Source organism: Dromiciops gliroides, chromosome 3, assembly GCF_019393635.1.
Source record: "Dromiciops gliroides isolate mDroGli1 chromosome 3, mDroGli1.pri, whole genome shotgun sequence".
In the NCBI taxonomy this organism is placed as follows: Eukaryota; Metazoa; Chordata; class Mammalia; order Microbiotheria; family Microbiotheriidae; genus Dromiciops; species Dromiciops gliroides.
In genome coordinates this window covers 7,803,355-7,817,169 of record NC_057863.1, presented here as the reverse complement: position 1 = coordinate 7,817,169, position 13,815 = coordinate 7,803,355, and the positions used below count along the sequence as shown (strand labels likewise).

General features: G+C 42.3%; 1 protein-coding gene across 3 annotated transcripts in view; it reads left to right on the top strand.

Moving 5' to 3' along the window:
* TP63 (tumor protein p63) overlaps positions 1 to 13,815 on the top strand; it is a 217,083-nt gene that overhangs the window by 108,967 nt on the left and 94,301 nt on the right. Inside the window, exon 1 of one of the 3 annotated variants that reach the window (XM_043994856.1) lies at positions 4,122 to 4,213. The exons of the other annotated variants lie outside the window; for them this stretch is intronic. Coding sequence (XP_043850791.1) covers positions 4,172 to 4,213 — 42 coding nt within the window. The 5' untranslated portion in view covers positions 4,122 to 4,171. Of the gene's footprint in view, positions 1 to 4,121; positions 4,214 to 13,815 lie in introns of those variants that run through there. 3 annotated transcript variants of the gene reach the window in all.

Here is a 13,815-nt window from a genome sequence, read left to right as displayed (position 1 = left end):
TCAAGCACAGCATTTACTTATTGCCCATCATGGGCCAGGCCTCGACTTCCTCTCTGCTGCCTTACTCCTCACCCCTTTGTAGTTTGCTTTCCAACCTCATCACTCCACTGAAACTCTTTCCCAAGCTTCAAAAACCACCATAGATCTGAACTTGCCCCTCCTTTTGAATGAGGTTTTTCCATGGTGGACAACATCCTCATCCAGCCAGCAGATGCTTCCTGTTGCTACTAATTGGAATGTCTTTGATTCTTGATATCCAGGTCTTAATCAAACCCGGTGAACATCTAGCCATCTTCTCTCCTGTTAAATGTATCTGCCCTTAGCATCTTGACACTTACTGTAATTGGATTAGAGTGGCTAGATTGCCTCACCTAGTCAATCCCCACCCTTGCACTATGCTATTACCAAATTAATTTCCCATAAGCATAAATCTAACCATGTGAATCTCCTACTCACTCAATCCAAGCCTTCTCTGCATCTAGGATAGGGGTTCCGAACCTGGGGCTAACCCCAAAAGGTTACTAGAAAAATTGAGGTGGTATATGATCTTGGGTGGAAAAGAATACATCTTTGTTTTCCTTCATCTCTAACTGAAATTTAGAATTCCCTTTGAATTAGTGGGAAAAAAAACCATAAATTCTGAGAAGGGGTACAGAGATTTTGCCAGACTCTCAAAGGGATACATCTCACACACACACACACACACACACACACACACACACACACACACACAAGGCTAATAACAACTCTTCTAAGAAAAAATATAAACTCTTTAGTTTAATTTTTCAAGCTCCACCCAACTTACATTTCCAGTCTCCCTAGAAATACAGAGCTCTCTCTTCCACACTCTTCAGCTGAATTACCTTCTCTTGCATCCTCAAAAAGGATACTCCAAGTCTCATCCTTTGAATCGTCATCCACCTTCTTCTGTCCACCTCTTCCCTTGATACACCATAAGCAGCAAACCTTTCCTGGAAGCCCCAAGTTCCTATGCCCTTCTTCTCAAATGGCCATGTAGTTAGGCAGCTACAGGGAACAAAAGGGCACAGAGCACCGCACCTAGAGTCAGGAAAAACTGAGTTCAAATCCATCCTCAAATACTGTGTGGTCAAGTATGTAGCATCTCTCTGCCTCAGTTTCTTTGACTGTAAAATTGAGCTAATAATAGTATGTGCCTTCCAGGGCTGTTAAAAGGATCAAATGAGATACTATTTGTAAATTACTTAGCTTAGTAGGTTATAAATACCAATTATTTATTATTATTATTATATTACTAATTTGTATAATTTTGTATGTATATTTTCCAACTCATGCTGTATTTCTGTATATCCTTTTTATCTCCTCCATTAGAACATGAGCTTCCTTCTTTATCCTTGTACCTCTAGTGCCAAAACAGGGCTTCCTCATGCAAAAGAGACACTTAATGTTTGTGGATTGATTGCTAGCAGTGCACCCAAGATATCACACACACAGGGACTTTGGGAGACAAGGCACTAGCAGTTGGAGGGCAGATCAAGTAAGCTTCATGCAGGGGGTGGCAAGTGAACTACCTCAAAATAAAGTAATGATTCCCCAGGCTCAGGGAGAGGAGGTGCTCCATTCTATGCATGGGGGACAGGCACGGCAATAGCAGGGAGATAGGAGATGGAGCTGGGTTTAGTCAGTGTCACTCAGTGGTAGGAGCACCAATCTGGGCTGCTGAAGACCTCTTGCTATCAATCCATTTTTGGCCGTGGTCTTACAGAAGGGGCCATTTCCACATCAGTTTAAGTTGAAGAGTCTGTTTCCACACACCTGGGAAGCCTTGGAGGCTGGATTCCCACCCAGGTGACTCTCAGTGGAGCCTTCTAATCTCCTGGAATCTGAGGCTGACGTTCATGTGCCTACTGAATAGCCTTAGACGAGTCACTGCCCCTGCCTCTTCCTCTAGGCTTAGACTGCCTCCTCTCCTTACTCACATCTAGAATAGAGCCATGTTCCCAGGGCTCACTATCTCACCCAGTTGCCTGTGATGGTGAGACATGATAAGGAAAATGGTTTATAAACACTGGGGCAAATATCTCAGCTCCCTGGTAGGGAGGACCATTCTTTCTCATTCTAACCCCTGAATCTTCTTTTTCTTATTATCTTTTCTTCATCTCTAGATTAGAGACAATATGTACTTGCAAGGGCAAATTAAGTTCCTGGGGGAAGTCTGTAGCCTCATCTAAAATTCATAATCTTACTTGGCCAAAGGGCAATAAATTTTATTGAGGGAATTTTTGATAATTAGGACCACTCTTACATCTTACATTTTTGGGGGGAGACTGCAAAACCAAAATAAAGCACATTTTTGCAGGAGAAAAGGGATTTGGAATTTTGGGGTCTGGGTTCAAATCCTGCCTTAACTTCCTGTTTAGCATTAGACAAGTGACCTAACCTCTGCTTTTCAGTTTTTCTATCCACCAAAACAAAGCCGCTTGGACAATTCTGTCCAATAGTCAGGAGGTCTTTGGCAGCAGGAATTGGACAGATGGAAAAGCAGAAGCAAAGGGAAGGCAAGTCTATCATTATGTACACCAGTCCAGATGTACACGGAGACCTTGACCGGTAGCTCCCCGTCAGTGCCTCCCAGTCAGCCTTGATTCCCGAGTGGGTGGGAGAAAGCCTTCCCAATGCTCAGGAACTCTAGGGCCATGCCTCCACTTAGTGTCACGTGGATTTCCTCTAAGCACTGACAGATGTGACCACATAACATGGAGGCAGCGAGGGGGCTGGGGGAGGGGACAAAGGAGAGCCTGATAGGAATCTACCAGAATGACATAAAACACAGAGATAATGGAAGGAATCGAATGAAACTTGGGGTGAATTTGGTCATCAGTTACCCAACTCAAAGCCCAGGGCCAGATTCCATGGTAATATCCTTGTGGGCCTATGGAGGTGTATTTACAGGACAAAAGCCAGCAAACCCTTACCTTGGAGGACCCAACCTTCCTACTCATCTTTTCAATCTTGTTTGTGTCTCCCTTAGCATGCTAGCGCTGGGACGGCTGACCCCGGGGCACAGAATGCTTTCCACTGGGGCAGAGAAGCACGGTGAAAACCTGGATTTGGAATCACAGAGGGAAGGGATAGGACAAGACATAATCAAGTCTGGTCTGAGGCTTCCGTCAGTCTGGTGGCTCCCAGTCCTAGAGGAGGGATTGATCGATCCCAACTCTGAATCACTTGTGCAGAAGCTGCTTTCTTGTCTCTCTGAGCTTGTTTGCTTAGACTGAGGGCTTGGGCTGCAGTGTTCTGATTCTGAAATAAGCCAGCCATAGGAATCAATGACTGTGCTTTACAGTGGAGCTGGGAGATCAGAGTAATAGTGTCTCCCCCAGCCCTGAAAACCAGGCAGCTGTCCAAATTGGGATGTTGCAGGCGTAGGTCACGAGCTTTCTTTTCGTTTTTTTTTTTCTGTTTTTGTACCTGTCTGTATATTTCCTTCAATAATCCACTTCACAGGTACCTGCCTCCCCCATTTTTCTTCTTAATTTACTTTCTTAAGTTTGTACTAACTTTCAGAAATCCCTTCCATTAATTAGTGAACTAATGGTGGTATCTCCCTTCCTTCCTTCCTTCCTTCCTTCCTTCCTTCCTTCCTTCCTTCCTTCCTTCCTTCCTTCCTTCCTTCCTTCCTTCCTTCCTTCCTTCCTCCCTCCCTCCCTCCCTCCCTCCCTCCCTCCCTCCTTCCCTCTTTTCTTCCTTTCCTTCTTTCTATCTCTTTTTTTCTCTTTCTCTCTCCTGTCTTTCTCCCACTCTATCTGTCTCTCTCTCTAACAAGGGAAAGTTATACCGCTCTTGCTCTGTCTCCTTGTTGTTGTTGTTTTTTTTTTCCTTTTTAAAGATTGGTGATAAGGAATTCTAACCACTTAATGAGATGGGAGAGGCCTCACTCCATTGGAGTGGAGGAGTCCAGGTGGAAGTTTGATGGATTGGACAGGTAAAGTGAACGGTCCCGCCCCTTCATGCCTATAGTTGGGTATATATAAGGAAACCTTAAATTATGCAGGGAAAGAGAGAGCAAGCCTTGAGTCCTGTTATCTTCCTAGGAGAATACTGCGTTGAGGGTCTTAGAGGGGGTGGGGGGGTTGCCAAAATCCTGGAGCCAGCAGAGCGGACAGCGGCGCTGATCAACCTCCCTGCTAACATGCTGTACCTGGAGAACAATCCTCAGACTCAGTACAGTGAGGTAAGGGGCACCTGGGGACTTTGGCATACAACCTAGAGATGCTCTTTTAGTTGAATACATATGCACATATATATACATACACATATATTCAGTATATAATATATGTATATATTTGCTAGGGAGATGGAGATAGAGACCAATATTCAGGGCTTTTGGTCACCCAAGTCAAAGTTGTAGTAAATTCTATATGGAAATTTCACGTTGGGGAAGATTTCTTGTGGTAAATCCAAACTTTTTCAGTTTAGGAAGTATAGGAGAAATAGAATTCAATCTGTATTTGTGGAGAAATTTATTATTGTTATTATTTTCCTTGGGATGAGTTTATATATATATATATATATTTATATATATATACACACATATACATATGTATGTATATATATATATGTATGTATATTTCTATGTATGAGAACAGACTGGCCAGTCAGAAATTCTTTGCCAACAAATGTATAAAAGACTCCCATGTCTGGTCTCACCAAGCTGTCACACCAAGGCATCAGTGGTGGTGATTCCTAAACATGATACTCCCTTGCATACTTGAGTCCTCTGAAAGGCAATAAAGTTTGACATGCAAATCCATTGCAAACTGGTAAAAGCTTGAAAGCTGATCCCATTTCTTCTGACTCTGATTCTGATCCACGTTCTCAGAAGGGACTTGGTAACTAGCACCCATGTTACCTGGAATCAGCAGGGGAATTCCACAGGGCAATGACAGTCTGGAAGGATGCTTCCCTATTGATTGAAATCAAAAGTTAGATTCTTGCCCATAGTGTGATAAAGAATGACCTGCTTGTATCTACCTGATAGTCAGGCACTCAAAACATCCGTTAAATAGGCTGCGGGTTAAAATGATTGGGAGGGAAAGCTGGAGGACACCCCCCCCCAGGGGCTTAGAGGAAGTCTCCTGAGGTGGAGGGAGGTCTCACAACAAGATTAGTTTACATTCCACAGAATAGAGCAGCTGTGTTGACATTAATCAGATTTTTTGGGGGGGAGGTGAGGCTGGAAAAAGGAGTTGAAGGTTTCAGACAAAAATGCCGAATGCTCCTTGATGGCAGACAGACAGGCCTGGCCACTTCCATCAAAATAAAACTTTCTGGGGCAGTTTGAGGGGAGGGACGGAGGGAGGAAGCCAAAGTTGGCACAGCCGGCCAGGGGAGGCTCATTGTTTGGGCTGTAGTCGGGACACCTGAATTCTAGAAATATGATCGGGGAAATGTTGAGTGAGCAAGACGCAGACTATGAGGATCCGATTATCCTTTTGAATATGTTCTCAAGTATTTGAGATTCCTTCTTCTTTCCACGGAGGAACAGAAGACATTGGTTTGATCAAAATGTTGATAATCCTTTGAAATTCTAATAAATAATGATTAAAAAATGAGTTGAGCTCCCCATGTTAAACTATTCCTGGTTGATGAAATTGGCCCCCGTGCCTAACAATTAAAGTCAATCCTCTTTGGGGAAAAAAGCAAGGCCAAAGTTGCCAATTGTATATTTTCTGAGACTGTCTGACCCCCAGTAAGATATTGTCATGTTATTATTCATGCATGGCCACACATGCAGTATTTATAGCCCCCAAACCCATAGGTTTTGCTTTTTTAGGTTAAGTGGGGGGGGCAGTGTGGGGGGTGATTAGACAGAGATCTTAAGGAAAATAAAAAGTGTTTTTGGTAACTCTAGTGACAGTTTCCATCAGTATCATTGTTGAGGCTTATGTAACAGGAGAAATCAAGATCAGATCACTGTAAAGTTAAATATTAAATTCATGAAAGAGAAATCAGCTAAATCCATCAGCACAGTGAGCAACGGGGACCTAGAGGCATTGTTCCCTTCCACAGGGATTAGTATGGTCAGAACATCAAGGGAATTAGAGGCAGGACTTCTTAACATCCCGCTTGTTTGTGAAAATGCCATAAATCAGGCTAGATTTATGGTAGCAGTGAAGAGAAAGAAGCCCCTATCAGCCTCAGGTGAGACTCATCATCATTTGCCCAGAGGATCTCTAGATCCTAGCTGGTCCTGGAAGGAGCTTTGTCTTGGTACTTGCTGTTTTGAGGGTATTTGAAAAAGAATGTTGGGGTACGTTGTGAACTCTGTTGACCATAGGTACTACCCCAATAGCAAGGTCAAGACTTGTAAACCTAGATTTTCTTAAATTAAGGAATTTTATCAACGAAATATACCCAATCTTCATCTATGAGGCCAGTTGCCAATTTCACCTGGGAACTATAAATGTCCTTCCAGCATATTTAGCTCAGAAACCAAGGGTGTCAATTATGAAATTCACTGGGAAAGTGACTGTTTCATCCCCTGACAAATCTTGGAGTCATGGCTCATGTTGGGAAGTACAGACATAGGCATCTGGATAAACTGCCCTTGGCATCAAGAGGTGGTATGAGAAATAGACCAAACACAAGCCAAAGACTTAAATTCAAGTTAAACTCTGTACCCTAAATTCTCAATTAAGCTAATGTGACCTGTAAGTCACAACATTTTTGAGCCTCACCTTCCCCATTTGCTAAATGGGCAAAATGAGGCGCATGCTTGTTTATCACAGGCATGTTGTAAAGAAAGTGCTTTGTCAACTTTGAAGGCCTAAATGAAGGTGAATTATTATTAAAAATAGGCATAATCATATCCATCATCTCTTTTAGTGGATCTACAGGAGATGAGCTTGTAGCTTACTGTTTTTTATTTAGTTTAACAAGGTATTCAGTCATTTCGTGCATGTATTGAGTGATCCTTAGAACATTCCATATATATATTTTAAATTATGGCAGGTTAGTGACTTCCCCAGAAATGTTTTCTTCCCAACCCTATTGAAAACTCTTGGAAGACCTGGGAATAGCAATACAAAGGCATATGATATAGCAGACCAAGTTTCTGTATCTGGGCTCTCAGGGATCCTGTGGTTGGGTGATAAGAAGAATGCCCAGCATTTTGTGCTACAGTGGAGAGAGGAAAGATTTTTGCTTTGCGTGTAAGAGGGAAAGAGGAGCATGAGAAGAGAAAGTGCCGCGTTAGCTTCTTCAGCTAAATGTCTGCAGGAAAGACTTGCCTGGAATTCAGAGACATTCCCAGACTCACAATTAAAAAGAGTTGTTCTCACCCTGAGGTGATGGGGGAGAGAAACAAGGCTTTGTTGGAAAATTGCAGTGATCCCAGAACTGTAAGGGACTTTTGGGATTCCTTGACTACACCCTTGATTTTACAGATGAGCTGATGATTTTTCCTTCTTGAATTGAGAGGTGTCACTGTGTGTGTGTGTGTGTGTAAACATAGGTAACATAATTAAAATATTGTAGCTAGAATTTATGTAGAAAACTTCAAAGTTTGTTAAGTGCTGTGTACTCATTGTCAGCTGATACAAGCCTAGATCAGGCTCCACAAACCTGTGAGCTATGTCCTCTAACTAGGCCTCTTCCTGTTTCACAAATGAGCAAAATGAGGTTCTGAGACAATGAGTGACAAGAGGTGGAATTGGATTCTGGGTTCCAATTCATGTTCTTCTCTCTCCTCTGTTCTCCTTCCCCTCTTACCTTCTCTCCTCTCTCATGTTGCATGTGAGTACACACATTAAGGTCAAAGCCCTAGAGTTGAAAGGAGGATTTCAGGCCAACCAGACCTTTCATTTTAGAAGAAAATGGAACCCAGGGAGCTTAAGTGACTGTGAGATATTTGAATACAGGTCATCAGACCCAGGGCTCTTTCTGCTATGTGAAAATTGTATTCAATTTGTAGTATGTCTAAGCAACTCATTTATGTATGATTGTAGAGATTGGTACAATACAATATCCAAAGGAGGCCATCATGGGAATCTTTGCAGGACCACTTCAGTCTTGGATCAGAAAGGCACCATGAGCTGTCCTTTCCTCCCTAAGTCAAAGAAAATACTGCTCTCTGTATGATCACTGAGTAAAGGCTTGGTCTAAATGAGGGTTCTGTCTTTTAAAATATCGTTAGCTTTCTCCTGCAAGTTAAAAAAAAGATAACATTCTACAAAGAGGAGAGATAATTTTCACTTCGGGGTTAGGTAAACACATATGACTAGGAAAGAAGATGGGCAAGAATGAGAGACAACAAATGAACAGCCCAAGTGACCTACCCACACATCCTTGATAGATCCTTTTTACATGATCACATCTTGAATAGATTTTCTAGAGTGTTTAAGGTTAAAAACAGGAAAAAAGAATCCCACGAGATTAGGAGTTGTCCAAGAGTTAAGATCTGATTTAATGGAGGGGAAATACTCATGTCAATTAAACCATGGGAAGAAATAAAAGCATCTCATTGTCACTATTGTGCAGGCTTATATAGAGAAGTCGGGAGACTAGATAGTTAATAAGCTCAATGCAGTAGGTTGAATTTCCATGTGGAATTGCTTCCTTTACACTGTGCTCTGGTCATAAGATGGGAGGGAGGTATAAAGGGAACAATTATTTAGTAAGTGCCTACTGTGTGTCAGGCACTGCGCTAAATTTATAAACCCCACCCCCAATAATATCTCAACCAAGGGGAAGGATAGAAAGAGTATATGCAGATAGCTTAAGGCCCCCCCTTTCTCCACTCTTTGAAAAGTAATTCCTATACATCATATATTTATGCTAGGTCAGGAGTGTCTTCTGTGTGTGTGTATTTTTTATTTCTTTTAGAGCACTTTTATCTTGATTTTCATAATCACATGTTAGTACGGAAAGACAAGTGAAGTCCATTGGAGCTATGCCCCATTGGCTTGTCTGAGTTAGGTTGCACCAGTTCGCTTGTTTTCTTGTTGAACTCTTCCATTCCTCTAAAAGTCTAAAAATATTTTTAGATTATAAACTTAAAAATCACCAAGAAACTGAAACATATTAGCATAAAAATCCCGAGAAAGAACAAGTGTAAGAAACCACACTTCCCAGAAACGAGCAGCCCGTGTGAAACGGAGGTGATTTTATGCTTTTCTCTCCCCTTGTACTATGCTCTCCACCACCCACCCACCCCATGCCCTGAAACAACAACTCTTTCTTTGAGTCTTAATTTAAGGTTTCCACTTTTCCTTTGGAATCGGGTTCTGGTTGTCCCCATTTCTTTGGAGAAGTGGTTGAATATGTTTGAGTAATGGTGCATATGCTGTCAGACTTGGATGAAGCATCAATTGGTTGGAATGAACTGGGTTATTTTCTCTTTATTTAGGCTTTGTTGCAAGTGATGTTTCGTGGTGGGGGGATAGGGATATATTTGGAAATCATGGTGGTGTAAAACCAAAAGATGTCATCCAAGTTGTAAAAAGAAAAAACACACACACACAAAGGGTGTGGAGAAGCAAAGTTGTCCACAGAGCCCCTAGGATTGCCCTGCTTATGTTGGGAGTTTCTGAGAAGCAGTCGAGTCTTAGGGAAGGCAATAGATAACACAAGCCCCATCTTTTCTATCTCTCATGACCACACTCTATGCTGCTCTTTGGGGAAGGAACATCGCAGTTCTCTGAGTCCTTCTGTCTTGATCATGAGGAAAATCTAAACTGACACTGCCAAAGAAATCCTGAAAGCCATGGAGCTCAAAGGGGCAGGTCAAGGAACATCTTAGGGAGGTGCCGCCTGGCATGGTCTGGATGTGCTAGGTGACCTGGTCAGGCCCTACATAGATCCTCCCTAATATGAGAAAGCCAACTCAGTAAAAGTGCTTGTTCTGTAGAGTTAAAAACAAAATGATGACAGTTTAATGCCTTGTGCTTTCTGTTCAGTTGCTGGCCCAGGAACAAAGTTGGACACCATGACACCAGTTTCACATTTTTCCCTTTGCATTGGGAAACAGGATTTTAGAGACAGGGAAGGAGAGAGCCTTGAACTGGAGGAGCAGAAGACCTTGGGTAGAAGCCTGGCTCTCCCGCTTACCTGCAGGTCTCCCCTGGCTCATGGTATTCTCAAGGGTAACTTGAGGAAGATGGACTGGGTCAGAAATGTCAAACCTGCTGGCTGAGCAACATGTTTTCTGGGGTCGCTCTGAATTCTCATGCTAGAGGTTCCCCATCAATTCAGTAGGACATTAACTCTCCGAATACCCCCATTTTCCAGTTATTCAATTAAATGAGGCATGTACTAAATAGCTAGTACTTTGGGGAGCCTGCAATGACGGATTGAAGTGAAGTGGACAGTTTTGCTCATGATTTTCCAGAGGAAACTAAGGCCCAGAAACCAGTAAACACATTACCCAGCATTACATGGGTAGGAAGTGAGTGGCAGAACTCATAGGCAAAGGCAAGTATTTTGTCTCAAGATTCAGTGTTCTTTCTAATATGCCTCCCTGCTGTTGCTCATCTGCCTGCTGTGGTCCAAATGCTGTGCTGTGATTTAGATATTCCAATATCAAGAAGCTAGGCAGCTCAGTAGAATCAGGAAAATGTGAGTTCAAATCCAGCCTCAGGAGTGACCTTGGGAAGATCACTTAACCTCTTTTTAACCTCAGTTTCCTAATCCATAAAATGGGGATGATAATTGCACCAGGCCTCCCAAGGTTGTTCTGAGGATCAAATAGTATTTATAAAGTGTTAAGAACAATGCCTGGCACATAGTAGGCATCGTATAAATGCTTGATATCCCTATTATTATTATTATTTGTTATTATTATTATTAATCTTGAAGGCACATGTCATGGAACATTAAGTCTGAGATATAGCAAGTGGACCTGTCTTGCAAAGTATTAGCTTTCTTTTCTCTATTTCTCTCATCTGCACATTCGATAAGGATGTCTTGTGTGCTTTGAAGTCATCAATTAAACAACAACAACAACTGTTAAATGAAACAGGGTTTAGGACAGAGGTCTCTTACAGAGGAAGGGAAATCAATATGCATCCATTAAGCACTTACTATGATGTGCCAGGCACTGTGCTAAGCATTTCACAAAGATTTCATTTGTTGCCCACAACAACTCGGGGTGATAGGTGCTACTTATTATCTTCATTTAACAGATGAAGAAACTGAAAGGAAGATTTGTCCAGGGTCACAAAGCTAGTTTCTGAGGTCAGATTTGAACTCGGGTCTCTCTGACTCCAGGCTCAGCTCTCTATATATCTACTGACTGCACCATTTGGCTGCCCAGACCTCCTTCTAGACAGACACCCACCAACCCATTAATCAGTATCCTTTAAGCATAGTTATTCAACAAGCTACAAGGGAACCAACTATCATTAGCTAACCCATTTTCCTAACAGTATAATGTAAGTTTCTAGAAGAATTGTTTCAGTTTTGTCAGGGTATCCCCAATATCTAGCATGACTCCTGGAATATAGTTCTAACCCTAATTTCAAAGTGCTTAATAACCCTGTGTTGAATTGAATTATTGAAGTTTGTCTGCAGAAATTCCATGAGAGATTTGATATATAGAAATAAAAAAAGCAAGACGTCCAATGAGGGAGGCTGAGTTCAGAAATGTGAGTGGCAAATGGCCTTGGCCAAGATTGGGCGATGTGCTAGGTCAAGGATACATTTCACTTTAGAGGGAATGAGCTATATGGCATATGGTAGTATGCAGCAGTGGGTACACTGGCTCCCATCACATTCCCAAAATGAGCTCATCTTGGACCCTGCAATTCTATAATATTAAGCCATAGATGTGAATGTCAATGGGAACTCATGGTTTTGGCATCCTGCCCCTGAGCCATTTGGATTGTATCCCTGAAAAAGTGGCATATGCTCAGAGCGGAGAGGAAGACATCTATTCATTCATTTCCTTTTCCCTTAATCTTACAGTTACTTATGTGCAGAGAAAAGGAGCTATGATTAGGCAGCCTCTCTAGAGTTGAGGAAAGGAGCCAGGCAATTCAGGTTGAAAGACAAGGGGGAGACAGGCTTTTCTATTAGGTCGAATTAATCCTCATTTATTGATATGTTGATGAGAAATCCTTGTGTTGATATGGAAACGTACATGGTAGAGTCTATTGGTTTTAGCACATACGATATTCAGCCAATGAACACTGATGAATTTCATGCTTAGCAGAATAAAACATCTTAAGCATTGCTTCATTGCTCGAGGATATTAGCTGACCACCTACCAGGGGGATAACTTATTCAAAACGTGGAATGTTTGCTTAGCACAGGACAGGTGAGGATTGATACCTAAATTATGCAAAACTTTTACAGCTCCCAATGCCTGACCTTGCCATAGCTTCCTTCTAAATCTACAATTATTAGAGGTTCAGTCTTCCAGCTCACCCAGCAATTCTCTTTGCGATATCTCTGGCAGATGTTTATCAAGACTCTGACTGAAGGATTCCATGATGAGCAACTCACTTCTCTGCAAGTCAGTCCAGTCCATTTTTGATAGCTCTAATTGCCAGACAATTCTAGAACTTTGTAATCCAAATCTTGATTACTGTTACCTCCTCCCAGTGGTCCCCCTTCTGCCTTCTACAGCTAGGAAGAGTAAGTCTCACCTCTCCAAATATTTTAAGACAATCTTCCTCCCTTTCCCCAACCTCCATCCACCAGTTGTGTCTTGTGTTCCCCAAGGCTAAAATGCCCAGGGACTTCCATTACTCCTTATCAGACATACATGGTTTCAAGTTCCCTCACCTTCCCTGTCACTTTCTTTGAAAGTTCTGCTAGTGTAGAAATGTCCTTTAAAGCTTGGTGTCCATATCTTCACACACTGTTCTAGGAAAGGGGAAGGGGGAAGGGAATAAGTATCTTTATAGTGTCTACTATGTAGCCAACATGGTGCTAACTGCTTTTTACAAATCTCATTCCATTTGATCCTCTCAACAACCTTGCAAGGGTAGGTACTATAATTAACCCCATTTTACAGTTGGATAAATTAAGGCAATCAGAATTTAAGCAATTTGCCCAGGGGTGCACAACTAGTAAGTGTCTCAGGCTGGATTTGAACTCAGGTCTTCCTGTCTCTAGGACCAGCTCTCTGTCCACTTCACCACCAGATAATTCTAGATAGGCTCTGACCCACCTACTGTGCTCCTTTAATTTTAATAGTACCTTAGGCTGTTTTTCATGGTAGACACTTCAAAATAGTAACTCGTGTTGGGCCTGGAATCCATTAAAATCCCACTATGTCTCCCCCCTCTCACTCCCTTCCATCCCACCCCACTTCCCTACCATAACTGTTATCTTGCCACATCTCTCTTGTGCTGAACTGGTGCAGTGGATTTTTCTCCCCATCTAAGTGCACTGCCATATTGGATTTCACCATCTTGGGATTATCCTGCAGTTCTCACTTGTCAAAGTAATTTTGAATCTGTCTTCCAAAGTATTTGCTCTCCCTCCCAGATTTCTGTCAGCTTTAGGTGTGATAAGAGCGTCCCCTTTGTCTTCATCAAGGTTGTTGTAGAAAATATTGAAGAGAACTGGGCTGAGGAAAGTTTCCTGGGGCCACCTCCCTCCAGGCAGTCATCAATCCATTAATCAGGGCTCTTTGAGGATGGGTTTTCAGCCAGATAGAAATCCAGTGGCAGCAGGCTAGTTCTATTCCTTCTGCACAAGGTCTTATGGGGCACTGCACATGTCTCATCCTTTGTGGTCGTTAGCATTTCTCCAAGCCACTAGTATGATAATCCTTGGTGGGGTTGGGGGGAGGGCTGGCTTAATTAAACCTGGCTCACTCTTGTTGAG